Raw genomic sequence first — 27,684 nt, 5'->3', positions numbered from 1 at the left:
CCCCCAGCACAGACACGTTTCTCCAGAGACCGCTTCGCCAAGACTACGGAGACGCTTGTCGCCGCAGAGAATAGGCTGTGACAACAGCAACTACTACCGGGCCAGACCTGCCGGCTCTTAGGGCCCAGAGAGCTAAGAGCTGGAACCCCGCGCACACCTCCGGCCTTAGCAGCCTCTTGGCTGGGAAGGAGCAGGGCCCTGTCCCCCCCAAATTAGGCTGACCCTCCCTATTGCCCGGCAGAGTCCTTCGGAAAGTGGAGGAGAGCCCGCGAACAGCCTCGGTGCTGCCTCCAACAGTTACGGAAAAACTTCGCCAATGCACAGCCCGCTTCGGGACTCCGCAGGGCCAAGGGCAGGGAGCTGGGGCAACACCGGTCCCCGAGGAGCAGGCGCGCTGGGAGGGGAGGTGGAGTGCGAAGGTGGGACGTGGGCGCGGGGAATGTCCAAAGAGAGCTGTCCCGGCAAACAAGCCTCCTTCCCAGCCCACTAGAACCCCTAAAAACACTCTGAGACGGTGCGGAAGAGAGAAGCGGCCGCCTCTCCCGGCGCCCCGGGGCTAGTGCTCCCACCCTTGCACCTGGGCGCGGGCAGAGGGGCAGGGTGGGTGGCGGCCTCTCCTCCGAGGTCCAGCGAGCCCGGGCGCAGGTAACCCGACCTCCCCGGCCAGGGCCGAGAGGGTGGACCCTGCCTGGGCGGGAGCCGGCGCCCGGGCTGCGGGCGAAGTTCCGCGCTTCGGCAACTTCCCTGGTCTCGGGGCCGCGGGCCGGGCCAGGTGCGCGTCGCCGGAGCCCCTCCCAGCGCCCCCATCGCCGCTTACCTGGCCCACGGAGGCCGGCGGGGTGCGCATCCCCCGTCCGGCCGCAGGTCGGTGCGCTGCGGAAAGACGAGAAGCCGGCGGGCGCGGGTCGGCGGGGCAGACGGAGACACAGCGGGCGGCGCGAAAGGCGCAGGAACAGTCCGGTCCGAGCCGCGGCTGCTCGCTGGATTGGGCATTGGTTGAAGGCGCCGGCCCCGCCCCCACCCGCGCCCGTTGCCGGGAGACCCGCGTGGGCCGAAGGGCTCTTTGTATCAAAGCTGCCGTGACATCACGAGGCGCCCGGGCTCGGGGTTCGAAGGGGCGGGGCCTCGCGACAGAGGCGAGGCCAGAGGAGAAGGAAGCGAGGCCTGGGAACCCGAGCCTCAGGGGGCGGGGCCCAGGTAACCCCGCCTCCTAAGGTAGGGGGCAGGTGCTGGGGCGGCGCCAATCATTGGCCGCGCGGCCGCGGGGCGGGCCCGGGCGACCCACCCCTGCCCCAAGGGGTAGCCTCGGGAGGTGGAGTTCGCCTGGGTCCTCCCGAGCCCGCGCCGCAAGGTTACCGCCGCCCCGGACCCGGGGTTCTGGGAGATGGAATTTGTAAGTTCGCGCGCCTTCCTGGCAAGCGCTGTGGCCGTAGCTGCCTGTTCCAGGCTACTCTCAGTTTGCTGTCACCGCTTCCTGGTTCACATTGCGGAACCGAACCAATATCTGCCAACCCCCAACCCCACCCTCGCCTCACACCGCCACCACCACCACCACCAGCCTGAGCCTGCTGACTCCTAAATTGATTCTCATCCTGAATCCCACCCACAGCTTTCCCATTATTTTTGTGTAAAGTCCAAGCTGTCTTTATAACCAGAATACAAAGAACGAAGCGGTAACAAGGACGGACCCCTTCTGTTGGATCCTAGTAAATGTAATTTGTCAACAATGTGCTCCCTCATAACTCTTCACTATGCTCTGGACTAAAAGAAGGCAAACTGTAAACCAACAAATTTTGCAAGTGTGGTTTCCCTTTGACTTGATGTTGCATTGTGTAACCGGGGAGGGTGGGGAGAAGATTTATCTTCCTAACTGGCTCTGGCCCATATGAAGCCACCTTTGCTGTCCCTGAGTCCTCACTGACCAACATGGCAACACTTTGGTATAGGCAGGGCCTGTTAGCAACTGGATGCTTTGGTCCAGCACCAATACACACAGACACACAACACACACACAGCTTTTCAGTCCCCTTGTCTCAGGCTCTTTGCTCTCAACTTCCTTATCTCCAACATCTCCCTTGCAAATAAATTCCCAGCTGCCTTTCTGTTTTCCAGCGCCTGTCTCTGAGGCAAAGCATCCCACTGGGGCTCCCAGACCTGCTGGGGACTCTCCAAAAGGGACAGCATTAGCTAGAGGGGGGGCCCTGGCAAGGGCTGCATGGGCGGGGGGAGGCTGGAGCAGTTTGGATGAGGTAGAAACTCCATCACAATTGACCCTCTCCTCCTTGCTCATGCCCTGCACTTCAGAGATCTCGTGTGGAGGCCACAGACTATTTCTCACCCTAGTTTGTGTCCACCCCCACTGTCTCACACACAGGAGCACTGTGGTGTATCAGAAAGAGCACTGACTTCAGGATCAGACAGACTTGAGTTTGAATCCTGTTTGCCAGGATTGTGAGTCTCGGGTCAAGTTATGTAACATCTCAGACTCAATATCTTCATCTGTAAAATGGGAATGGCACGGGTTGTGCCTCATGGGTTGTTGTGCACCTTGGCCCAGCGAGTACGCTTGATTTTAGGAATTCACCAAAGGTGTGGTGCATGGATGAGCCCATGTACCCTGGGCTTGCCCTGAGGCCTTAGCTCGGCCACTTCCTGTGAGGTTTTAGGGTGGGGCTGAATCCAGGAGGTTCTATCTCCATTTCCCCTGTTCTCTTCTGAGTCTCATGCTGCTCCTAATTCAGGATGGGGTGCCAGAAAGCAGGTCACATGACACGGTCACCCAGAACTGGGAAGAGAATCATAACCTCTCTGGGTCCTGGCTTTCTCCCAGCAAAGCTCAAGGGAGAAAGTCAGGCCTGTCAAGTCCCCTCCCTTCCCCCACCAGGGGCAGGCTGATGGACACTTTCCAGAGCTCTATGGAGAGGGTGGTGCTAGTGGTTCCTCTTTATTCCTCCCCAAAATGGTGGGGTGCGGTGCATCTCCAGGTATGTTTTCTGAAAAGTAGCATGACAGAGAGGAGGGTCCAAGACACTAGCATTGGACACCAAGTTTGAAGCCTGCCAGTTCTACAATTTACCATGAGGAAGTCATTTAATGTTTCAGTGCCTCAGTTTCCACCTCTACAAAATGGAAACAAGACCTTTCCTCTTCCACTTGTGAAGTTTAAATGAAATGATAAAGTAAGTGCCTCATATAATGCCTTCCATGCTGCAGGGACTCAGTAAACAGCAGCTCCAAGTTACTACCAGTGGCACGAAAGAGCCTCAGTCTGACCTAGTGATTTGCTGCATGAGCACTGGAGCCAGAGCCGAGGGTCATATCTTGACTTTACCACATTGTAACTGGATAACCCCAGGCAAGTTTCATTCCCAGGGTCTTGATTTCCTCATCTGTAAATGAGCCATAACAGGAGTATATATTTTAGGATTACTGTGAAGATCAAAATCCCATCAGGGCACATGGGTGGGTAATAGTCCAGTGGTAGAGCATGTGCTCAGCATGCACGAGGGCCTAGGTTCAATCCCCAGTACCGCCATTAAAAAAATTTTTTTTCATCATCAGAACCCATAAAATACTTAGCGCAGGGTCTGGCACATAGCAGGTGCTCAATAAATGGTAGCCATTATCCATTACCATAAAACAAGAGGCTGGGAGGGAACTGGGGTGAGGATTAGAATCTCAGGAGGATTAGAATTCTCGGGAGAATTTAGGACATTGACTTTATGGAGAGGCCCTGATATCCTCCCCAGTGTTCAGGGAAGCAGTGATAGTTTCAGGACAGGGGGACGACTGTTTCTGAAACAGAATGTGGAAACTAAGGACTCTAGCCCAGACAGGGCTCCCAGAGGACTCGGCATCCTCTGTCCCAATGGGGCCTGGGAGAGAATTATCAGGCTACACAGTTCTGCCTCTGAGCACAGTCCTACCTATAAGGCTGGGAGCAAGGAAGGTCTTGAGTTAGCTACCTTGCTCCCTCAGCATAGACTCTGACCATTTAAGCTGGGAAGACTCTCTGGGTAAGTATCTAATGTACTCTTCCCCCATGCTACGTATGGGAAGACAGGCTCAAAGAAGGCTGGGAATTGGTCCAAAGCCACATGATAAGACATCAGAAGAGCAGGGACTGAAACTCAGGCTCCTGACTGCCAGCGCAGGGCCCTCTCCCTCCTACTGATGGGGTGGGACAGGCAGGGGGTGGCAAGTGGCAGGGAGGTGACTCCCTCACATTTGCCTAGCGCTATGAGTCTCCTGAGGGGTCTAACTTGTCTTTTCAGGAGAAAGAACAGCCTCATTAAACAACAGAAACCCTCTACCAGGGAGTGTACCCAAGAGTAATTTTCAGACTGCAAGTCACTCTGATTAATTCCTTTTATGTCATAAAACATAAAACTGCTATTGTCAATATGAGCATACTTGCGTGATGCTGAATGCCAAATCCAGAGAGAAACAGGAGTTAACAACCCTCCGGAAACAGATGGGGGCGGAAAGCACGTGGTCACGTGGCTGATCCAGGTGCTGGGCGAGGTGAGCGAGTTTTCTCTGTAGCACAGCTACCTACCTCTGTCTACTTCTGCTATCACCACGCAGGAGGTAGCTCGGCATCCGATGGTGTAAAGAGGCAATGTTTTGTACGTGTTTGGGGCCATACGGAAGGCCAGGCTGAGCATGCGTGGCATCACTGTAACAGGACAAGAGCTCTCTGCATGTTACCCAGTGTCAACATCAGCTCCACCACTGATGCCAACCAACATTAGGCAAATGAACAAACAGAAAACAGTAACACAAACAACGCTAGAGCTTGGAGGGGAAGGGGGGGGGGTGTCAGTGGGGGGTGGGGTGAAGCACCAGGTCCAGCAGTTCTCAGGCTGGGTTCCTGGGATCCCTCAGGGTTCTGGGCAGACCCTGCTAAAGTGGGGTGGGGGGAGTGTGCTCTAGATAAGCAAGAGGAACAGCCCCACCACTACTGGCTTTACATGTAGACTTCCACAGGAAATTTCATACGAACAAAGAGTTCCATGGCTTAAAGTTGCTTCATATCCCTAGTCTAGTAAAACCACTCATTTCCCTAACAGGGAAACAGCCTAGAGGTGGGAAATGGCTTCTCTGCTCACGGCTCCTCAGAGTTAGCGGCAGAGCCAGGATGAGAGCTGGGCCTCACTAGGGATCCCTCCTAGGGATCTCCAAGACGAACATCAGTCATCAGTCAGGACTGTCAACATCCGTCAGACCTGGTCACACCCTGGACATTCTTTCTGTCCCAACACAGTATCACCAGCTATGTCTCATTGCATGGAAAACCCTCCATGGTGCCCGCTCAGACTTTGCCACAAACACTTGTCTTCTCCAACCTCCTCTTTAGAGGTTCCTTGACTCCGAAGTCAGAAAGCATAAGCCCCAACTGCTAAGTCTCAGCCCTCCTTCCCAGGTGACAAATTCAACCTTTGGTGACTCAAGCAGTGGCTTCAGAAAGGGAAACAGGTACTCAGGAAGTTGGCAGGATGCTGGGATCGCAGAGGCCTCTTAACGCGAGGGAAAGTTATTCCCAACCTCCCGCTTAGAAAAACGAGAGCAACACCTGAATCTCAGAGCCCTCCCACTCTGGCAGGGGCCTGTCCAGGGGGCCTGCGCTGTGCCAGGGAAGAAGAGGCATCCGGGACCAGTCCCTCCTCCGGAAAGCTGTGGTTGGTCAGCCCATCACTAAGGTCCCTCCCCACTCTGTAACACTAGGCTAGCCCAGGAGCAGACCTTGGACCCAGGTGTGTGCCCCGGAAACACGAGTCCCCTTCCACTGGCAAACACCAGGGTTGGTGACTGTCCTTTGGCTGGGATGCCTTCAGCAGTCTGTCCCGGGGGCTGGGTTCCTGTCTGACATCTGGCTGGGCGCTGTGCAGATGGGGCGGGACCAGGTCTTACTGACTGTGGACCAGGGCTGAGTATTCAGAATGGCAAAGCTCTATTCTTGTCAACCTGTGCACATGTAAACAATGGGTTTTCTTACTCATGCAAACCCAATAAGAGGGGAAAATGGTGAGCGAACGTGTGTTTCCTCTGACTCATCCAGTCATCTCGGGGGAGGTAGTGGCGAGTGAGGAGGAAAACGAACAAGGTCTTCTTTGACTAGGGCAAGGAGGAAGAACTTCCCTTTCCTCAAGTCTTGGTAACATCAGGTGACTGCAAACCCTTGAGAGCATAAATAACTCTCCCTGTTTCAAATGCTTCTTCCCCCAATCCCTGCCTCCTCCCAAAGCTGGCAGCCCACATCTCTGATTTTTAGGAGTGAATAGCACAGCCGCAGTTCCAAAACCGCACTGCACAGTAGACTCATTGGGGGAACTTAAAAAAAAAAGAATCAATGCCCAGGTCCTACTGGGTAGCAACTGAATCCAAATGGCTGGGGTGGGAGCCAGGCGTTAACCGTTTTTAAAGCTCTCCGGGTGACTGCAATGCAGCAAAGTTTGAGAACCACTTTACCAAAGGCTCGCTGACTACAGTGGGGGTTGGAGCGATCACAGGGGAAGGCATCGTTCATTCATTCATTCTGTCATTCACTCACACACATTTAAGGGCCACCTTCTATGTGCCAGACCCTGTTCGAGGTGCTGGAAATTCACCTGTATAATCAGGAGCCTCTGTTCTTGTGGCTCTAGCTTCCTAGTGAGGGAATCAGACAATGAACAGGTACGTGAATGCATGATGCCCGAGACGTGTGCTGTGAAGGAAACCAGAGCAGAACGACAGAGAGACTTTGGGGGCAGGGGACTACTGTCACCCTGAATTTAGGTGCCGATTTTTGCTTTTGGAAAGAGCAGCTGGGCCCCTGTCTGCTGTCGTGGACTTACTTCGTCCTGCTATCACGCTAAAATAGCTTCCACCTGACAACCTCCAGGGTCCGACCTGCCCCTCACCCTGCTGACCTCTTTCCCTTATGCTCTTTCTTTAGGTGGGGCCTGGCATCCTCTGCTCATGGTGCCCTTGGCTCCTCCTCTTCCCCTGCCCCCTCTGTCAGCAGTAGCAGTGGACGGGGGGCCTGCGCAAGGCCAGTGATCCATCAAGGATCATTTATATCCAACCCACAGACAGATTTCAGGCTTGTGGGGTGCATGAGAGGTTGTGTGGAACAGCAGAGGGAACAGCAAACTTAGGGTCAGAGGACCTGGATGCGAGGCCTGGTTCTGCCACCGACAGGCAAAGGGCAAGTCACTTTTCCTCGCTGAGCCTGTTTCCTCTTCAGTCAAATGGAAAGCGTACAACTAAATTTGTAAGGCTGGGCTGTGCATTCAAACAATGCCAACCACTTTTAGAAAGTTTTTTGCAGATAGGAGAACTCTTTACAAATTATTATCATCTAGGCCTATAGACATAAATCGCATCACATTAAAGCTAGAAGAGATCACACTTTACAAATGGAAAAGTGAGGCCTGGCGAGAAGAAATGACTTAACCACAGTCACAAAGCTTGCTAATGGCAGAAGGGTACACACCAACCCCAAAAAGGGGAGGTGATTGAGAATAGACTGGGGAGGCTGTTTGAGAATCAAACATTTTGCCTCCTCTGTCTGAGGTGGGAAGCCCCAAAAACAAAGACCAGCAGGACCCCCAGGCAGGGCCACTACTCTCATGCCAGCATCATCCGGTTCCCTGGCCCAGAGGCTCTATCTCACTTTTTGCCTCTGAAAGGGCTTACTCCTAGGAAAGTGGAACTTACCCCTAAAATTCTGTTGGTTCCCTGAGCTCACTCCTGATTAGTCCATTTCTACAAAGCTTGTTCCTAATTAGTCAACTTTTGTTATACATTATTTACATATGATGTTGCAAAGTTTAAATGGCAGCCTATAAAAGCCTGTGTAAACCTACAGATGGGGTCCAGAGCTTGGAGTGTTAACTCCTTTGGGCCTGCTGGCGTAATAAACCTGAGTTCTCCAACTCTCCAAGTGCTGCTTGGTCACTCGCCCAGATCCAGGTTGCTGTCATAACTGAGCTGTAACACCAAGCTGTAACACATTTTTCTGCAACATGTTCACTAGGCAAACTCCTATTCATTCTTCAAAACCCCACTTTGGCGTGAACTGCCTGTCTCCTCCAGTGATAATACATTATTCCTTGGCTTTATGATTTCCTTGCCTCAAACACAAATTCTGTTACTGTGAGGAACGCACTGTATTGTTGAGATGGGCCTCCTGTCAGGCTCCCTACCGTACTGCATGCCATTCCTAAGGACAGGGTCCATGTCTCTGGTGTCTTTGGACTCTAGCTACTAACATGTCTGGCATACAGTAGGCACTTGGGGAGTGTTTGGGGCCCCGAATGGGACTGAGGACCACTCACACACAGACAGTGGAGAGCTGAGGGTCTGATTAGTTGTCAATTAGCAGGAGTCTTTTCTGAAGTTCCTGAGACGGGCATTTGAAAGGAGAGAAACATGGAAATGAGAAAGGCTTTTTTCAAGATCCGGCTGCCCTCTTTCCAGAACGCATCAGATCTGAGCTCTGAAGAGACACTCTCTGCCTAACAGGAGCCTTGGACAGGGGCTCTGAAACCAGAGAGAGACCCTTTCCCTGAAGCTTATTATTAATAACAGCTACCAATTATTGGAGGTCCATAATGTTCTGGTCACTTCATTTCTTCTCATTTATTTTACTCCAACGATCTTGTGGGATAGATGTTACTGTACGCATGTTATGGATGAGGAAATTGAGGCTTGAGAGGGTTAAGTGCTCTGGCCAGGGTGGCAAAGCCAAGGTCCACATTCAGATCTGCTGGACCACGTCCAGGACTCCCAGCTGCCTCTCTTATTGCATAACCAGCTTATTGACAGCAACTGAATGGTCTGGGAAGCAGCAGAGACTAATTAATAAGGATGATAAAAGACCGTGAGCAAGTCAGAGCCACATGCTCTTCTCCTTTATCCTTGGGGAGGCGTCCATGGTCAAGCCTGCATTATATTCATCAGTTGCAGCCCATTCCAGGCCTCTGTGATGAGTCCACATGCACCTCTGTGATACCTCCAGGGGAGTGTCCTGCCCTTGAAGGTGCAATGACAGTCTGCTGGCCCAAAAGACCGAATGAGAGTGGAGGGCTGGGCACCCGTGTGGTATGGACTTGGCTGCTACGTCCTACCCCAGAGCCATGCTTAGGGAGATGCATCCTGGAATTTCCCTGGGTGACACTGGATGAGAAAAGCAGGATGGGGCCAGGGCTCCAGGGAGAGAAGGAGGGAAGAAGTATTTGTTGCTTCCAAAAATGTGTTTTATGGGGGTGGGGGTATAGCTCAGTTGGTAGAGTACACGCTGAGTGTGCACAAGTTACTTGGTTGGATTCCCAATACCTCCATTTGAAAAAGAAAAAGAAAAAAGAAACCAAAAATGTGTTTTATGGAGCCCCTATCCCACTCTGAAAGCAAAAAAGGGCTCAGTGGTCGAATCAGCAGGCGAACCTCTTTGCTACCCCTTGAAGATGTCACAGAGCATCTCAGCAGGAGAGAAACCTGTCTAGCTTTGTTTTAACCTGGAGTTTCTTAAGGCTGTCCAGCTTGGGACAGGACCCCTTCTCATTTAACATCTAACAACACAAGGATTTGGTGTTGTAAGGAACACGCTTGGGAAAACAACGTACCAGGCTCCCAACACATCCACCCTCACAATACCAAGATGCTATTATCTTCATTTTAAAGATATGAATAGCCAATACCTATATCGCACTTACTATGCACCAGGCTCTGTTCTAAGTGCTTCGCGTGGTATTAACTCATTTCATCTTACAACCCTGAGAGGCAGGTATTAACCATTTTACAGATGGGGAAGCTGAGGCTCACAGAGGTTATTGACATAAAGCCAGTAAGCGGAGAGCCAGGATTTGAACACAGACAGCTGACCCCAGAGACTGTGCACCCAAAAAAGGGAGGCTCAGGAGGCACGGGAAAAGATGCTCAACATTGCTAACTATCAGAGAAACGCAAATCAGAATCACAGTGAGGCATCAGAACTGACATCAGAACCAGTCAGAACGGCCATCATTAAAAAGTCTACAAATAACAAATGCTAGAGAGGGTGTGGAGAAAAAGGAATCCTCCCACATTGTTGGCAGGAATGTAAACTGGTGCAGCAGCTATGGAAAACAGCATGGAGGTTCCCTAAAAAACTAAAAATAGAGCTGCCATATGATCCGGCAATCCCACTCCTGGGCATATATCCAGAGAAAACTCCAATTCAAAAAGACATATGCACCCCAATGTTCATAGCAGCACTATTTACAATAGCCAAGACAGGGAAGCAACCTAAATTTCTACCAACAGATGACTGGATAAAGAAGTTGTGGTCTGTTTACACAATGGACTATTATTCAGCCATAAAAAAGAATGAAATAATGCCATTCACAGCAACATGGATGGTTCTACAGATTATCATACTAAGTGAAGTAAGTCAGAAAGAGAAAGACAAATACCATTATATCACTTATATATGGAATCTAAAATGGGATACAAACGAACTTATTTACAAAACAGAAACAGACTCACAGACATCAATAATAAACTTATGGTTACCGAAGGGGAAAGGAGGTGGGGAGGGACAAATTAGTTTAAGATTAGCAGATACAAACTACCATATATAAAATAAACAACAAGGTCCAAGCACAGGGAACTATATTCAATGTATTGTAATAAACCATAATGAAAAGAATATGAAAAATACATATAATGGAATCTCTTAGCTGTACACTGGAAACTAAACAACAGTGCAAATCAATTATACTTCAATAAAAGTTTTTTAAAAAATAGTGTCCTTATGTAAAAAAGAAGGCTCAGATTGTTCAATAACTCCCTCAAAACAACCACAGTGGAACCAAGACTATTCATTCATTCACTAGTTCATGCATTTATTCAAACAACATTCACCAAGCAGAAACCATAGGCCAGGCACCCAGAGATGTCAGAAGAATGAGACACAAAGAGCTCAGTCCCCTTTGATGCCAGAGGGCTGCTCCCCACCAACCCACCCCCAACCCAGCACCGCTGGACACCTAGGGCTTCCAGTCATCAGCACATGTGCACACACGGTGTGCTGGGTGTGTGAGTCACCAGTGGCCTCACATTTGAGATGCTGGGGTCCAAATTCTGCCTCTGTGGCCCCGACAGCTGTGTCCTTGAGCTGCAGCTTTCATACACAGTGGCTCAGGGAGGGTCGTGGGATCCTGTGCCCGGCTCTTCTCACTTCAAGCCCAGGCTCCTTCCTCGGCGCAACAGCCTGGCACTTGGGCTGCACTCCCTGCTGGGTCCACCCAACCCTCCCCAGTGCTGTGCTGGACGGCAGCCTGCCCTCCAAAGCTGCTCTCCGGCAGGGCAGGGTGGGGTCCCTGGCCCTCTGAGCCCCACTCACCACGGTCACTGCTCCTCCGCACAGTCCTGTGAGCCCTCCCTGCCTATCTGCTGTCAGCCGCCAATTAGGACCTGCATCCAGGACGCCCCACAGTGGCAGGCATTAATCTCAGGAATTTAGCCTGCTCTGGAGGGGAGAGTAATTTTTAGGCAAAGCTGGAAGTGGATGAAGACAAACTTACATCTTTTTTCAGGGACAAACCCTGAAGGGCTTGTAATTTCACTTTGAAAGCACAGTCGCCCACAATTGTCTCCTAAATTATCTTAGTAATACTGGCATGAAAAAACACCCCAAACCCACAATAAAGCAGCCGCCCCACAAATGACAGGAGGGCTGCAGGGAGGGGGGCTGGGGGAATGGTGGGCAGGCGGGCAGCCGGGTCCTGGACGTGGTTCCTGGAGGGCCCAGAGCCAACAGCTCCCTTGGACCCACCCAGGAGAGGCCAGACGGCCCCTGAATAAACAGGGGGGATGGGCTCATCTGGAGACTGGAGCTGGCCTCCCTCTCAGGCACACACACCTCCTTTGTGGCTTCCCTTCCAGGGCCGGGCTTGGAAAAGAGGAAACCAAAGGCCCTGCTCCCCTGGACACTGAGCCAGTGTTCCTCCCACTTAGGGGAAAACCACAACCCAGCAGGGCTCTGTGGCCACAGCCGGGTGGACTGAAGGAGCTGCTGTGTTCAGGTAGATGCCGGAGAGGCCGGAGCCCAGAGGCGGCCAGGGCAGGGGAGGGTGGGGCTGCCCCTGGGGCAGCTGAAAAAGAAACCTTTCTTCCAGGCCAGGCCCCTGCTGTCTCATTAGACCACAAGGCCATGTTCAAGGCTGAGAAGCGCTCTAGTGCTAGGCCAGCCAGGTTCAAGCCCCAGTTCTGCTACTCACCTCCCACAGCCAGCGTTCCAGTTGATCCCTGCCAGCCTCTGATCACAACCTTTTCATCAGCCAATCAATGCATTCCTTGTTTTATGCGTGTTTATGTTTAAAGGTGAGATATTTGATATATGTTGTTGATTCACTAGCATTGAACTCACAGCTGACAGAGTTATAATTCATGCTTGAACAAAGCTTACCTAACCCACATTTTCTCCCTAAGGAACAGCACAGCCTTCTTGCTCTTGGCAACACTAGACAGCACTTGAGCACTCTATTTGGGGGTCATTTTAAACAGCCAAATCACAAAAAAAAAAAAAAAAAAAAAAAAAAAAAAAAAGCATGGCACTGAAAAGACTGCTGAAAGGACACCTGTTGACAGTAGGAGCTGAAAAGCCAAGACAGAGTCACATCTTGTTTGCCCCTAGCTGGGCAACTCGAATTTTCATCTCTCTAAGCTTATATGTGCGTGAGTACAAAAATGGTGCAGGGGGGAGGGAAATAGCTCAGTGGTAGAGCACATGCTTAGCATGCACAAGGTCCTGAGTTCAATTCCCAGTACCTCCATTAAAAAAACAAACAAATAAATAAATAAACCTAACTACCACCCCCCCAAAAAAACCAAGAGTATTGATTTGGGGATTACAGATAAATTTTAGCAAGTAGGCAATTTGCAAATCTGAAAAAAAGGAGGAGAAACTGTATCTGTGTTAGAGGGTTACTGAGGGATGGGGTGGGGGGTGTTAAATGAAATAACGCATGAATAATGCTCCGAGGTGTGGGCCAGTGGCGCAGTGGAGTCTGACTAGATCAGAAGTCTACTTAGCACAGCGGTAGCTCAGTCCCTATTTTTATTGTTACTCCATCTATTACTTGCTAAACATACCACATCTCGACACATTTGCTCCATCTGCTTGGAATGTCTTTCCTTGTGCTTTTTCCAGCTACGGAAGCCCAGAGATCAGGGTTTCAAGTTAGCTTCGGGCTGAATTTGAATCACACCTCTGCCGTTTGCCAGCTGGGAGCCCACGGGCTAAATCCGGTTCCCTCCTCCTCTCAGTCCAGCACTGCTTCCCCGCTGCCGCTCACACTCACACACTGCTGATGACTGTGCTTAACAAAGAATCCACAGACCGGAAGGGACCCGCCTCCTGTCCCCTCCACAGGTCTGCACACCTGTGCAGGTGCCTTAACTGCCTTCCTTCTGCTTCAAGGTGTGGTTCATAGATGGATCCTTCTCCTCAGATCCTGGACCCTACTCCCTCGAAGGTTCGTTGCCCCTGCAACCACCTCCCACCCACTGTCCCCCCTCCCCATCTCTCTCTCCTTTCCCCTTCTCCATTCATTCATGTCTTCACCAGATGATCCTCAGCTTTAAAAATCTCTCCCTAAATACCACAGGATGGAAACAAATAAACCAGAGCCACATGGGTCCTCATACCACCTAAACTCTCCCCAGAACATCTGACCCAGTGGACCTCGCTCCTTCAAACACTTTCTCAACCTGGCTTCTAGGATGCCTGCACTCCTGGTTTCCTCCTAGGAGTGAATTCTCTTTTTTCTGGGACTCCCAAATGTTTATGTCCAGCCTGGACCTCTCCCCTGAGGTCCCGACTATTGTATCCAAACTATCCATGGAAGACATTTACTGCGGAGCGTCTTAGGGATCAACCAGCGAGGGCACAAGGGAAGTGGGATGGGGTGGGGTCAGACGTGAACAGCAATGCCGTTGTAACAAGGCCTGGTACCCTAGGTGCTCTGGAGCTGGGATGGCCCTTCAGCGCCAAAGAGGCAAGGGGGCAAAACACTTAATACTTGGACCAGTTGTGGGATGCAGGATGCCCCCAGGAAGAGTCTGTAATCTGGGGCCAGGCAGCCCCCTTGGCTGTGGCCTAGGGAGGGTCTGCTGTAGCCGGCACCCCCGGCAGATGCAAGAATGAGGGGTTCTGATCTAAAGGGGATCTGGACGTGCATTGCTCCCTGTGAATGTCTTTAGTAGGCATCTCGAGTACCAAGTCCACACCCAACTGCTGAATTTCCCTCCAAACCCCACTTGCCTCCCTCAGTCCCTCTCCCCCCACCCCTCCCCCCCCGACCCCCCAGCTCAGCACAGGACACTGCCCGACATCCACCCAGGAGCCCAAGCCAGAACCTCAGGCTTGTCCTTAATGACTCTCTCCTCCCCTGACATCAGCAAACCCCGTCAGCTGGAGCCAAGCCCACTTCCTCTCGCCACCTGCCTGTCACAATCCTGGGCCAAGCTGCTACCACCTCTTCCCTGGACAAATTTCTTGTAGACCTAGACAAATCACCTGGTCACCCTGATGCCAGTGCTGTCTTCACATATGCACCCCAGAGAGCTCTTTAAACCACCAAGCAGATCTTGGGGGGAGGGTATAGCTCAGCGATAGAATGCGTGCCCAGCATGCACAAGGTCCTGGGTTCAATCCCCAGTACCTCCATTAAAGATAAATAAGTTAAAAAGCCTAATTACCCTCCTCCGCAAAAACAAACAAAAAACAAAACGAAACGAAACAAAACGAAACAACAACAAAAACCACCAAGTAGGCCTTGTCACTTCCCAACTGAAAACCTTCGCCTGGCCTCCACAGCACCCAGGATAAACCCCAAAGGCCCCCACACCCCACCCGGCCCCTTGCTCTCAGGCATCTCTGCCCGGCTCCACCTTCCAGCCTCCCTGTTTCCATCCCTCACCAGCCACAGTGGCCTTCTTGACGGCTCAAACCAACCAAGCTCTTTCCCACATCAGTGCCTTTACACTTCCCTGCTTTTTGCCCCACCCCCAGCTTCACATGCCTCCATCCCTCACGTCACCTCCAGAGACTCCCCTACCCTGCCCATCTGTCTGCATTTACGTTACTGACTGTTTTCCTGTGTATGGTCTTGCTTTCTCCCCTTAGAATAAAGCTCTTGGAGGGAGGGACCAGTTGGACCTCTAGTGCCCCACGCGTATTTATTGAATGAGTGCATGGCTGAGCCTTGTCAGTAAACGGGGTCTCCTCTGGAGAGGAAGAGTGTTGGGGGCACACAGTGGAGGCAATGGGGAGGTGCTCAGGAGAATTACCAGGACTCGGCCTTCAAAGCCCAGTTTGGCACAGCCTGCTCCCTGCACTTGCCCTGACCCCCCAGGGCAGAAGCAGCTGCTCCCTCACCAGGTGCCCAGGGGCCAAGTACAGCTGGAACATTCCTCACACAGCTCTGCATGGTGGTTCTTTCGGTGTCTGCCTCCCCCGTAGGCTGAGCCCCTCCAGGTGGACTGTGTTGTCTCCCAGCCCCAGTCTGTCCCAGGGCCATGCTCAGCCAAGGTCTGGGGACTTGACCTCGGGGGGATGGACTCTGCATTTGAGGGCTTAAGCCAAGGCATCCCACCCCACCCCCGGCAAGGCCACCTGCTTTTGGGCACAAGTCCAGATCCCGCCTGTGGAGCGCACTGCCATCTCGGGTGCCAGGTGACGGGCTGGCCAGCTGGACAGTAACACAGTGGTGACTTTCATTATCACACCAAGGGCTTAATCCTGCTTCCATCAACACCACACCATCACCCAGTCCTACAGCTCCCACCTGCTCACCAGCTCCCATCAAAGCTTGCTCAAGGCAGGACTGAGACAGGGTTGGCTCCCTCCTCTCCCATAGACCTGACTGTGAGTCTAGGCTCCACCACTTACCAGCAGAGTGACCTTGGGCAACCTGTTTAATAGCTGAGCCTCAGTCCCATGAGCTGTAAAATGGGGATAATATCATCTCTCTCTCATGGGGTAGCTGGGGGCTTACGTGGGGCAAGGTCTCCAAAGCGTTTGGTTCCCATGACCTCAATACCTGTGCGCCGTCGTTGCTGCTCTGGTCCTGAGTTTCAAGTGCAAATATTACAATCCTGGACACTTTCTAAACTCTCTTCTCCCACAGACATACTTCTGTCACACAGGAATTGAACACCTTTGCCTCAGCTTTTAACAAGGGATAACAGAAATATGACAAGTTTCTGTATTTGAAAACAATGAAGTTAATTAAAAAAAAACTTACATAGAAAACTCTGTCTACGAGGTGGCCCACTGTCACCTCTATAATGAGCCTCTCCATAAGCTCCTGTCAGCTTCAGGAATGAGCCTTAATAAGTTCATCTGATTCTCGGAGACTTAGCGCTCACATTTGTGAATGGAGATTAAAGTGGCTACCACACAAGAGTGTTACGAGGACCCCTCAGGAAGAGGTTTCAAGCACCTAGCAGACGGGGTGACACCTAGTAAATGCTTCAGGGGTGTCAGTCCCCATCCTACCCCCCAGCCTACCTGCTATATACCTGCTTCCCTCCATTGGATCATGAGACTTACACATCACCTCTTCCCCCTTCTGCCTGTCAAGCCCAGGGATAAGCTCATTCTCTCACTATGATTTTTTGGGTCCAATACTTGGGCCCTTCTTGCTCCCCTACTCGTTTTTTGAACTCTGACCTTTGTCTTAATGGTTTGAATGCGTCACACTCCAGGCCTCCAAGCTAACAAGTAACAGAGCATCAACGGCCCCTCCAGCAATAAGGGCACCAAAGGGGTAGACCAGAAAGTCAGGGAAGAGCTGCCGTCTACCATCACGGGAGCTGGGTCTGTGCAGCTGCACCTATGATGCAGGTGCATGAGGACGCCAGGAGGGCCCTCCAAGTCTGAGAGAATGGCTGCTCTTGGAGTCTGATACCCCAGGGAGGTCACAGCCACTTTGGTAGCAGCGGTAATGTGACCTCTGAGATCATGAGGTCACCTGAGCCTGCAAGGGCATCGTGCCTGTGCCAGCCAAGTGGTGGGGTTGAGAGAGCCAGAAGGCGGTCGGTGGAGGTTTAAGTCCCAGCTCTACCATTTAGTACGCACGCAGCCCCGGGAAAAACCACCTCTCCCTGCTGGTCTGCATCCTCTCGTCTCAGAGTTGTCAAGGAGACCAAATAGGAAACATCTGTTGAGCTTCTAATTGGACCTGGTCACCTTGCCAGACTGCCTTATAGATGGACATGCAGAAATTAGAGGAATAAGAATTCTTTCCTTCCTTTAATGTCTCAGGAGAGGCCTTTCCTTATATCCCAAGTCAAATGATTTCCTCATTTTTCGCAGGGAGGAGAATAATCAGGTTTATTTATTTATTTTATATTCATTTTTAATGGAGGTGCTGGGGGCTGAACCCGGGACCTCATGCATGCTAGGCATGCCCTCCTCCACTGAGCTACACCCTCCTCTCTACTTCCTCAGTTTTTTTCCCCTGAGGTATCACGTAGTTTTCTCACATCACCACCATCCCACTTGGAATTGCCTATTTGTGTAATTAACTGGCGGCCCGGTTACCCCTCCCAAACTGAAGGCTCCAGGAGGGACCGTTTGGCCCCAGACCTCAGCATAGCACCCGGCCCATTATGAGTACTATTAGGTGAGTGGATGGATGAACACACCTGCCAGCACCGTGCGTGGGGGTGGCGAGCGTTGCACTGCGTACACCTAATGCTGACGACAACCCTGAGAGGTAAAAAAACTGAAGGTTAACACTACGAGGGCTTTAGTCTGTGCCAGGCCCTGTTCCAGGAGCTCTACAAATACCAGAGTATGTGATTCTTCATGGTTCGACCAGGTGGATGTATACACATAACGCCAAGGAAGCTTCCACTCCTTGGACCCTCCAGTGCTCTGGATGGGCCCTTCCCCCATGTTCACATGGTCATGTGCTTTGTAAAATTTGCAAAAGTAAAAGATCCTTTACCTTAAAGATGATTCCACATGTTGTAAGAGAGCTTCAGGTCCCCACCAAACGTGGCTGCACCAGAGTAGATGCCCTTCTCTTCCCATTTCACAGATGAGGAAGCTGAGGCTTGAAACGATTAAGCGACCTGCCCAAGGACATTCAGAGCCTGGATTTTGACGCATGCCTGCCTGACTCCCAGGCCTTTTCTGCTCTGCTGTGGCCTCACAAGTCCAGGGAAAGGAGCCCTGGACAGTGGTGGCACGTGTCTGCCCAAGGGCAGCTTTGCAGTTCTGGGTTCTGAGCAGAGGGAAGGAGGAAAGGAAAGAGGGCAGGAGAAACTCTGATGAGAAGGGTCCTAAGTCTGGAGCTCAGAGCCCTGAGCCCCCACGCTTGGCAGCAGAATCCTGGTTAATCTGACCATCTCCTTCTCCGCCTACCCCTGCGTGACCCAAATCTAATGTTTGCCTTTCCAACTCCCGAAAGTACTGAGAGCAAACTGCCATGAGCCAGCCCAGCTCACCCCAAATAAACCTGCTCTCTGTCCCCTTCCCCCTTCCTGGGCCCCTCTGTCAGCGCGGCAGGGCCCAGCCCAGCTCTAATACCAGGCTAAGGCAAACAAGAGCTGGCACACTCTGCCCTCAGGGGCAGCCCTCCCCTGGCTGTTTTGCAAAGGGCCAGTTTCAGCTGCCCGGGCATTCAGTTACCTTCATTAGAATGGGCCCTGAGAGCTGGCCGGGCACTGACCGTTCAGGGCAGATTCTATCACGGCAGGGATGAAAGAAGAGAAAAAGAATGGTAACAGAGCTGCCTTTCCCCAGGCCACTGAGAGGCAGAGGGGTAGGCGGCGGGAAGAGGGGGGCGCGGTGCCGGCCAGGCACTGGGCCAGGCTCTCCACGGGCCTGAATGGCCTCACTCAGTTCCTGAGTCCTCAGAGCAGCCAGAGAGGTACCACCGAGCCATTTCTGAGGGTGAGCATCAGCCGGATGTGGGACCAAACTCCCCAGTTCCAATCCCCTGGGAATTACTCAGATGAGACTTAAATCACAGAAAGATGGAGGGTGGGAGTGGGGGAGGGGAGCACCAGGAAGAAACCACTTTCCCAACACCAGAAAGCTCCAGGCGGACACTGGGTTTAAGGACACCTGGACTTTACTGCTTCCCCAGACAAGGAAGTGGCCTTGTTGACCCGAGGACCAAGAGAGCTGATGTCTGAGCACATTCTCTTAGACCAAATCACAAAGGTTCTAAATGCAATTTCTTCCAGAAATTGAAAATAAGCTTTGAGCATAAATAGGCATTGCTGTAACAAACATTGAGCTTTCGAGATTGAGAATGGCAGTGTCCCCAGCAGCCTCTGTCCCCAGGAGAGACTTTTGGGATAAAGGTGGCTCTGTATGGCCATCTGGTTTCCAGACACCGCCTTCCTGGCTAATGGAATTAGGACTCCATCCTAACCCAGAGTGGGTAAGGGGGTAGAAGGTAGGGGCTGTCTTTCCTCACCAGTCTGTAATCCACCAGCAGAGCTGCAGTTGGCCGGCGGAAGTGGGTGTAGACACCCAGGCAGGGAATAGGTGGGACAAGGGTCGAAGCCTCAACCAATTTTGCTCCTTAGAGGCTGTGTGACCTTGGGATAGTCTCTTAACCTCTCTCAGCATAATTTTCTCAGCCTGTAAAATGGGCATAATAATAGCGAACAGACTCCACTAAGTGCTAGGTACTCACCTAAGCACTTTATTTATACCAACTCATTTAATCCTCCCAACACCTCAGGAGGGAGGCATCACTTCCTCAACCTACAGGTGAGGAAACGAAGGCACCAGCCAGTGAAGAAACGTGTTGAGGGCCCACAACTAGAAGTGGCAGATGTGGGATTCGATCCCAGGCTGCCTGGGTCCAGGGTGAATGTGCTTTTCCATGACAGGACCCTGTCTATGTCGCCTTCCTCTGGGACCCACTGTTGTCGGGTGTGCCACATAAGTGATGCTTTAAAGGGAAGTAGATGAGTCAGGGGCTGGGGTTTTGATGCAGGAGAGAGGAGGCGCCCGGAGCACAGGCCTGGGGCTTTGGGACCAATGGGGAGAGTCCGCAGCCACGATTCCAAACTCTGCTTCCTCAGGATGCAGATCCCCGGGTCCACCCCAGATCCTGAGTCTGGCACTGAGGCTCGAGGATCTGCATTTCACATGGAAACACTGGCTAAAGAGAAGAGGTCTCTGAATCAACTACCCTTAATTCCTCCCTGGCTGCCGTGGTCATAGGAGGCAGAAGAAAGACCTTACACACCAGAGCCAGGAGAACCAGGTTCCAACCCGGCCCTGACTCACCACTGAGGAAGTTCTGGACCCTGTGTGCTCTGTTTCCCCACCTGTCATCTGAAGTGTCATTATCGGACAGTGGCTGGGGCTCTGTCTTCTGAGATGTTGCGATTCTGAGCCTGTGCAGCCCCAGCCGAGAAGATGCAAGCTCACCCACCACCCCCTCCGCTTTCTCTGCTCTCAGTAACAAGGCTGCAGAGCTAAGGTTTCCTTTTACTTCTGGGCTCCCGGAGGGAGGACTGAAACTAAAATAACCATGACAGTAACAGCTGCTCTGTCGTGAGTGGGCCCACGCGGTGGGAAGACTGCCACCAAGGGTGGCCAGCGTGGCCACCTTCTGCTGCTGGATGAGCCCAGGAAGGCTGGGGAGTCCCCCACACTGACAGTGCAGGTCTCCTCGAAGCCCCCAAACACACACGTGGGATGGCGATGGAGCCTGTGTGTCCGGCAGAGGAGGTGAAAGGTATGTGCTGGAGGCCCCTGGCCCCGGGGGGTCAGGGTGTTCCCAGGGACTGAGGCTGGTATCCCGAGGCCATGCCACGTGACACGAAGCCCTCAGCAACCCCGGCTCACTCTGATCTGGTGCCTACACCTGCCAGGCCCTGCTTGCGCCTCTGTCCCGTGTCTCAGTCTGCATGCTCCCTGCAGCAGGGGAGTACTGTCGTGCCCAGGTCACAGATAAGGGAACCGAGGCCCGAGAGGCAGAAGGGTCAGTGCGAGGCAACACAGCTGACCAGCAGCAGGACTGGCGCTCAGGCCCCACCCGTCTGGAGACCCCGTTCTCTGCTGAGCTGAGCTGCCTCGCAGTCGGTGTTCATCACGACGGGATGAGGCCCGTGGTTACAATGTGTTAACGCCTCCGGCTTTGGTGGATTTAGCTTTATTGGCTTCAGAGATGATTTGCTGGAGTCCTGCGCCAGCAGCCCGCGCGCAAAGCAGGAGCAGAGCAGAGGCAGCCTGCTGATCAGAACCCAGCTGAGGTTTCGGTTCAGGGCCCAAAATGTGGAGGTAGTGACTCTAAACACCCAGACACTAACTGGCAGTTGGTGTCAGGGAAGTGAGTCCTGGGTCAGGCTTTGCAAGCAGCCAGCTCTGGGACCTGGGACACTGCCTTGTTCCCCTGGGCCTCACTGGGGCGGCTCCAAGGCCTTAAACGCTTCCCTGCGCATTTCCAAGCTGACACTCCTGACCCTCTCTTATGTTCCCCCTCCATGTGCTGCCCAGGGCCACCTTAACCCACACCCTTCCTTTCACCAAGTCCTACTCACAAACACAAGCAATAAAATAGCTTTTGGTCCAGCGATAAGACTGAGAGCAGTGCTTCCTAAACTCTGCATATTGCAGTCACCCGAGGAGCATGTAAAACTCTCCGCGTCTGAGCTGATATTCAGGCCAGTGAAATCCGGATCTGGACGTGGGACCTGGGGCATCAGCACGTTTGAGTTTCCCAGGTGATTTAGTGTGCAGCCAAGGTCGGGACCCAGTGACCGGCAGTGCACATCTCCAACTTCAAGGAGCATGTGAATGAGTCACCCGGGGTCTTGTTAAAATGCAGATTCAGGTTCAGCAGGTCTGGGTTCGGCCTTAGAGTCTGCAGTTCTAACAGGGTCCCACGTGCCATCCGTGGCCCACACTTCCAATAGGAAGGACTTGGAGTGCTGGTGACAGCAGTTCCCAAGTTTGCTCCTGTGGGGAAGACAGGGTTCCCTGGCCAAGTCTTGTCACCCTCCTTGACATTCCTGAGGGATATTAGCATACCAGATTGAGGAGTCCTACACATCTATTTCTGACTGGCTGTTTGGCTTACGACCAAGCCGGGCATGTGGCGGTGGTTCTTATCTGTGCTCCTTGGGGCCTGACCGAAGGGTCATTGGGGGAGGATGGAGATGTGGATAGTGTTTGATTTAAGTCAGAGGCCAGGCTCAGGCTTGTGTGTAGGGAGGGACCTTTCTGCCCTACCTGTGCCCCTACTCCTCTGTGGCGAATTTGCCTTAAAATAGTTAAGGTATTTTCAGACTTGTGGGGCTGGGGAGCTAGGGGCAGGGAGCTGAGGGGCTGGGGATGCTGAGGGGGCTGCCGTGGATAGGGGTCCATGGGGGTGTGTGGGTAGGGGACCGGGGGGTTGGGGGCTGCGGGTGGGGGCTGCGGGTGGTGAGGGCTCAGCACGTGGCCCAGCTGGGGTTTACAGCAGAGCTGTTCTTTACTAGTCAAGTGCGATCACTCCTATGAAGTGATATCAAACACAAACACAATTTTGTTTCCGTGAAAAAATCGTCGCAGAGAAAAGCCACCTGCTACTGCCAGTCATGGAAAGCGAGAGAAAACAAAGAGGTCCAAGAAATTCATGTTTTTTTGCCAGAAAATAGAAACAAAATAGAAATATTTATAGCCACCAATGTTTCTAGCCCTGTGTCTCACTGTCAGACGCCAACAACACATCCTAACTGACACCAAGGGCTTCAACTGGATCTCCCTGAATCCTCATAATGAGCCTGAAGAGGCGTGCACCAGGATCGTGCCCATTTCACAGACAAGGAAACTGAGGTCTGGAGACGTGACAGGACATGCCCAAAGTCTCACTAGGAAGGGGTTGAGCTGAGATTCAGACCCCGCTCTTCCTGATCCCAAAGCCCATGCTCTCAGTGGGCAGCTACCACCTCCTCCCATGGACAGCAGACCCTGACCACTTACAATGGGTCATGTCCTGAGTTCGGCATTTTAAATGCTTTTTTTTTTTTAAACAACAGAGAGCCGAGTAAGCCAAGGCATCAAACACGGGTCTCCAATGTGCTTCCTTCTCCACCAGACCCAAAGACTACTTTTTCAATGGACCCCAAACCTGAACTTGAAGTGCCCCACCCCCACTCCCCAAGTCGGCATTAGCACACGGGTCTGTCCTGGCACAGCCTGGGCCGGTGCTGGGGAGGCGGCGGGGCGGATCATGCTGCCCAGGATTTCCTCCCTCCGTTAAGAGAGGCCTGAGAGAGACCAGAAAGCAGGAAAAAGCACCATGGCCACCACCAGTTTCTCATTCACTGTGTCCTTCTGTCCTGAGCCCTGCCCCGCACCTGGCACCACGCAGGCTCTGGGAACCCCAAGAGGGTACAGTGAAGTGCCAACTCCTTTTCTTCCTCGAACAACAGAGGAGCCTGGCTGGGACAAAAGGAACCCCCCCCCAACCCCGGTCAGGCAGAAGTGGCAGGGCCATGGGGGAGGGGCAGGCGTGAAAGGGGGAGGCTGCTTCCAGTGAGGGTTCTGGGGGGCAGCTGAGCTGTCCCCTAAATGGTGAGAGTTGGAGGCAGAATTCTAGGGGAGAGAACATGGCAAAACTTAGGAGTAGGAAGGGCAGGTAGGGTTCGAGAAATCCTGGGTGAATTGATCAAACATGAGAGGAGAAGCTGCAGAAAGGTTTTGGTCCAAGTGACCAGTCACCAAGACTGAGGATGTGCCAGGCACTGGGAGACAGAGATGAATGACAGACAGCCTCTGGCCTCTGGAAGCTCAGAATCTAGTGATAAAAAATATATATAACCCAAATATTTTATCTCCATTTTACAAATGGAGACATTAGCCCCAGAGAGGGTAAGTGATTTGCCTGAGACAATATAATGCACCCATCTCAGAGACAGGATTCCTCTCCGAGGGCTGTGCACAGCTGGAGGGTACTTGTAGATCCCTGGCAGCTGGCTGAGGGGAGAAGGGACTTGGAGGAGGGTAGGATTGGAGAGGTGGGGGGCAGGAGACACCAAAGGTGGCAGACTGGAGATAGGAAGTCAACAGAGAGGCTATTGCAACAGTCAGACAACCATGCTGAGGGCCAGGACCAGTACTGTCATGTTCGGCTGCTTGGGTCGTGCACTGCACAACTCCGAGGTACCATTCCCATGGACTATGATGAGAACAGTTCCCCTTTGAAGTTGTGTAGCACAGTGACCCTCCTAGTGGATAGAGGGACCAGACTCACCCATGACCATGTATGTTGCCACAAGCCTTTCGGTCCCTGTGTAACAGCTGCTGACCAAACCCCACACTGTTATAACCAGGCCACATTCTGCTTCCTCTGGGGAAGAAGTGGCAGCCATGCCCCAAACACATTTCACACCACACTCCGGGCTACCCACAGGGCCTGTCAGTTCTGCATTTCTGAGGTCTGGAGACGTGATGCTAAAAAGATGCTAATGCACAAAGGGTTCCAAGAGCAAAGAAGGCTGGCCAGCAGCCTCCCAATCCTGCTGGGGTCCCAGAGGTGAACCTGAGCATCTTGACGGCTCTCGAAGTCCTGCAGCCAAGAAGCCAGCGCATCTCTCCTTGATGCGTTTCCCAGACTCCCTCGCGGAGGAACCCCTTTCTGAGGAACACCTTTTAACATGTACAGCCCAGAGCTTGGAGCCAATGGCCTCCTTCACCAACCAAAAGGCTTCAGTGTTAGGACCCTGTGTGTGCAGGTCAGAGGCCACGTGCAGGGCTCCAAACAGAGCAGGAACGGGCAGGGGGATTTCTTCTGCCTCCTCTCCCCAGTGTAGACCTCACCCCCACTCCTGGAATAGTTTCATTCCTTTGGGTAAAAGGTTGTCCTCCAGCAATGCAGATACTCCAGATGAACTGCCTCTGGCGCTGGGCAAACCCCGCAGGGCAAATGAGTCCTGGTCCTTTCTCCCGGGCTGGGGTCAGGGAGGTGACCCAGATCTGCGATATCCGGGATCAGACAGGTATAGATTAAAGTCCTGGGTCTGCGCACTGTCATCCTGAGACCTTGGGCAAGCGACTTAATTGTTGTCCGAGCCTCAGCTTCCTTATTAATAAAGTGGGTATACTAGTACCTACTGTGCAGGGCTGGTCTGAGTGGACAGGATCGGGCGGTGATGAGAGATTAGATACAGAAAAGGCCTGTGCGGGGTTGACATTCCATCTGTCCCTCCCCAGCCCTGCCCTCGTTTCTGGTTTCTGCTGAGACCTGGGGCCAACTGGAAAGCCTTCGGGCTAGAGAGATGGGTTGGAGAGAGATAAGAGGCAGAGGGGAGAGGGGAGAGAGAGAGAGAGATTGGATAGACAGGGGCAGAGAGTCAGAGAGCAAGCACACAGGCAGAGAAACAGAGACAAGCTGAGAAAGAGAGGCCCTGGCACCTGAAGGGTGCGGTCACCTGGGGAGGCCAGGCCCGGCGAGCACGCAGAAGGGGACCCACTGCCAGGCTGCAGTGGTGATGCTCCATCTGTTGCTCGGCTGGGGGGCTGCACGGAAGCCCCTCCTCCACCTCCCCACCCTCTCCTGCACCCTGCCCCGCCCATTTTTGTTGTTGTTGACATCTGTGGAATCACTTACAACAAAAGACAGTCAGACTGCCTTATTCACAGGTGGATTAATGAAGCAAAAATTAGCCACATGGAAAAAGCAGGGACATTGAAAGTTTCTGATTCACCACTGCTCTAATTTTCTAACTACCAAGAAAAAGGGAGAGCGAGGAGTTAGTTGTATCACGACTGACGAGAGGAGGAAAGCATTTCATTAGGAAAGACTTGTTTTTCCCTCTGGTGCAAAAGTCCAAAAAAGAATGTATTGGATCAAAGCATGCAAAGCAGCAAGTCGGATAAGATTTCCAGTAGCAATTTTAAGGACATTGGAGAAATACTCTGTTTAGGGTTGCCGTACACTGAGCCCAGGGAATAAAAGCAAGATGTCTGTGAAGAGGATTTTGCAAGACGGCAGGATGAAACAGTGCTTTCTGACATGGAACCTGATACCAGGGATGGAAAATCTAAAGGAATGGGGTTAGTGTGTCCTCAGGAATACTTATCCCTGTATCACACATCTGAGTGAGTTTCTGCCGATAAAGTCCGATGGAGAGAGGTCCAGCCGCTTCCCAGGCATCAGCTGATGTTCACGGCAGCAGATAAAGGCCCTGACAGGCCTCCGCCTGGGTGCCAGACCGCCCACCCATCTCAGGGGTCCTTTCAGCCTGGATTAAAAATTCCGCCCAGGAAAGCCAGAATGTTCCAAGTCACAGCGCAGCAAGAAGCCTGGGCTGGGTGTGATAACAGTAGCCATTCTAAAGCTGGTTCTATATGTAACGTCACAGCATCAGCGGTGAGAAGAGCCCCCTGGGCGAGGAGTGGGTTGAGGTGTGGTATAGCTCAGGGGCAGAGTGCATGCTTAGCATGCATGAGGTCCTGGGTTCAATCCCCAGCACCTCCATCAACCAAAAAAGAGGCAATGCCCCTGTGGTCAAAGGAGCCTTTTCTGTCCAACTGGTTACAGCAAGTGTACAAAGCAGGGGGCCAGGCAAGACTCTGAGGCAGAGACTTGTGAAGTAACCCTCCTGCCCATCCACACTGTGCTGGTAATCAGAGGCTTGGCAAGTCAGCAACTGGCTGGGGACCCCCACAGAATTCACAGAGAGTTCCCCTCAAGAATCGGACCTCGTGCTGTGTCATATTATTTTCATTGCCCTGGTCAGGAAACAGAATGTAGCAATGATCAGGATGGGAGCAGCTGTTTATCTCTCTTGTAAAATATTTGAGCATTCTTCCTCAGGCTCAGCAGGTGTGGTTCTCATGCCCTCAGGCCCTCTCTACCCTGGGAAAAGGGTCTAATGTAGGGCTGGCCCAACTCTCGGAGGCTGCCCCAGGGGCTGGATTTCCTAACTGTGCTGTGGGGTTCTGGGATGCAGGTGTTGAGGGCAGCCTGGGACACAGGCATTGCCTGTCAATACCTGGTCAACACACCTGGGGCCAAAGGTTTTCAATCTACGTGATAGGTCTCACAATCTATGCATTGAGTTGAGAGATTCCAGTGTTTTCCAGGCACTGTACTGAGTGCTTTGCAGGCATCCTCATTTCTCAGTTTTACAAGAACCCTGTGCAAAAGACACCAATTACGACTTCCATTTAGCAAGGGAGGAGAGCGAGGCTGAGAGAGGTTAAGTAACTTGCTCAGGGTGGCAGGTGACAAGGTCAGGATCCAAAGCCAGGACTCTCAGTCCCCAAAGCCCATGCTCACCCCAAGTTAAAATTAACCCTTTGCCTCCAGGACTAGTCAGGTCTGCCCATATGTGCCTGAACCAAAGCTTGGGAACCCCTCAGCCTCCAATTCCCAGCTAGGTCAGCTGTCCCGTCCTGCACTGGGGCCTGACTCCCTCCTGCCCCACAAAAGTCAGCTTAACGAAAGGCGCACAAAGAGAAATCAGAGCAGTGACAGAGCAGGTGGCTGGGCACAATTCCTGGGAGAGAATGTCTTGTCTGTCACGGTAGCAGACATGTGGAGACAGAAACCACGTGGGCCTTGCCACATGCGGAGGTGACAGCCACTGCTAGAAACAACACTTGCTGGCAGGAGGTGGGAGGCAATGGGGAGGGGGACCCCCAGACTCTTTCCACATCCTCCCGTAGCACTGATGGGAAGGCAG

The 27,684-nt window shown here is 52.6% G+C and overlaps 1 protein-coding gene across 3 annotated transcripts in view; it reads right to left on the bottom strand.

The window, feature by feature from the left end:
- Positions 1 to 27,684, bottom strand: part of RAB11FIP4 (RAB11 family interacting protein 4) — a 106,800-nt gene that overhangs the window by 36,166 nt on the left and 42,950 nt on the right. The window contains exon 1 of one of the 3 annotated variants that reach the window (XM_032457674.1): positions 818 to 1,110. The exons of the other annotated variants lie outside the window; for them this stretch is intronic. Coding sequence (XP_032313565.1) covers positions 818 to 847 — 30 coding nt within the window. The 5' untranslated portion in view covers positions 848 to 1,110. Of the gene's footprint in view, positions 1 to 817; positions 1,111 to 27,684 lie in introns of those variants that run through there. 3 annotated transcript variants of the gene reach the window in all.

Source organism: Camelus ferus, chromosome 16 (genome assembly GCF_009834535.1).
Source record: "Camelus ferus isolate YT-003-E chromosome 16, BCGSAC_Cfer_1.0, whole genome shotgun sequence".
Taxonomy (NCBI): Eukaryota; Metazoa; Chordata; class Mammalia; order Artiodactyla; family Camelidae; genus Camelus; species Camelus ferus.
Note: the sequence above shows the minus strand (reverse complement) of the source record. Positions and strands in the feature narration are given on the sequence as shown.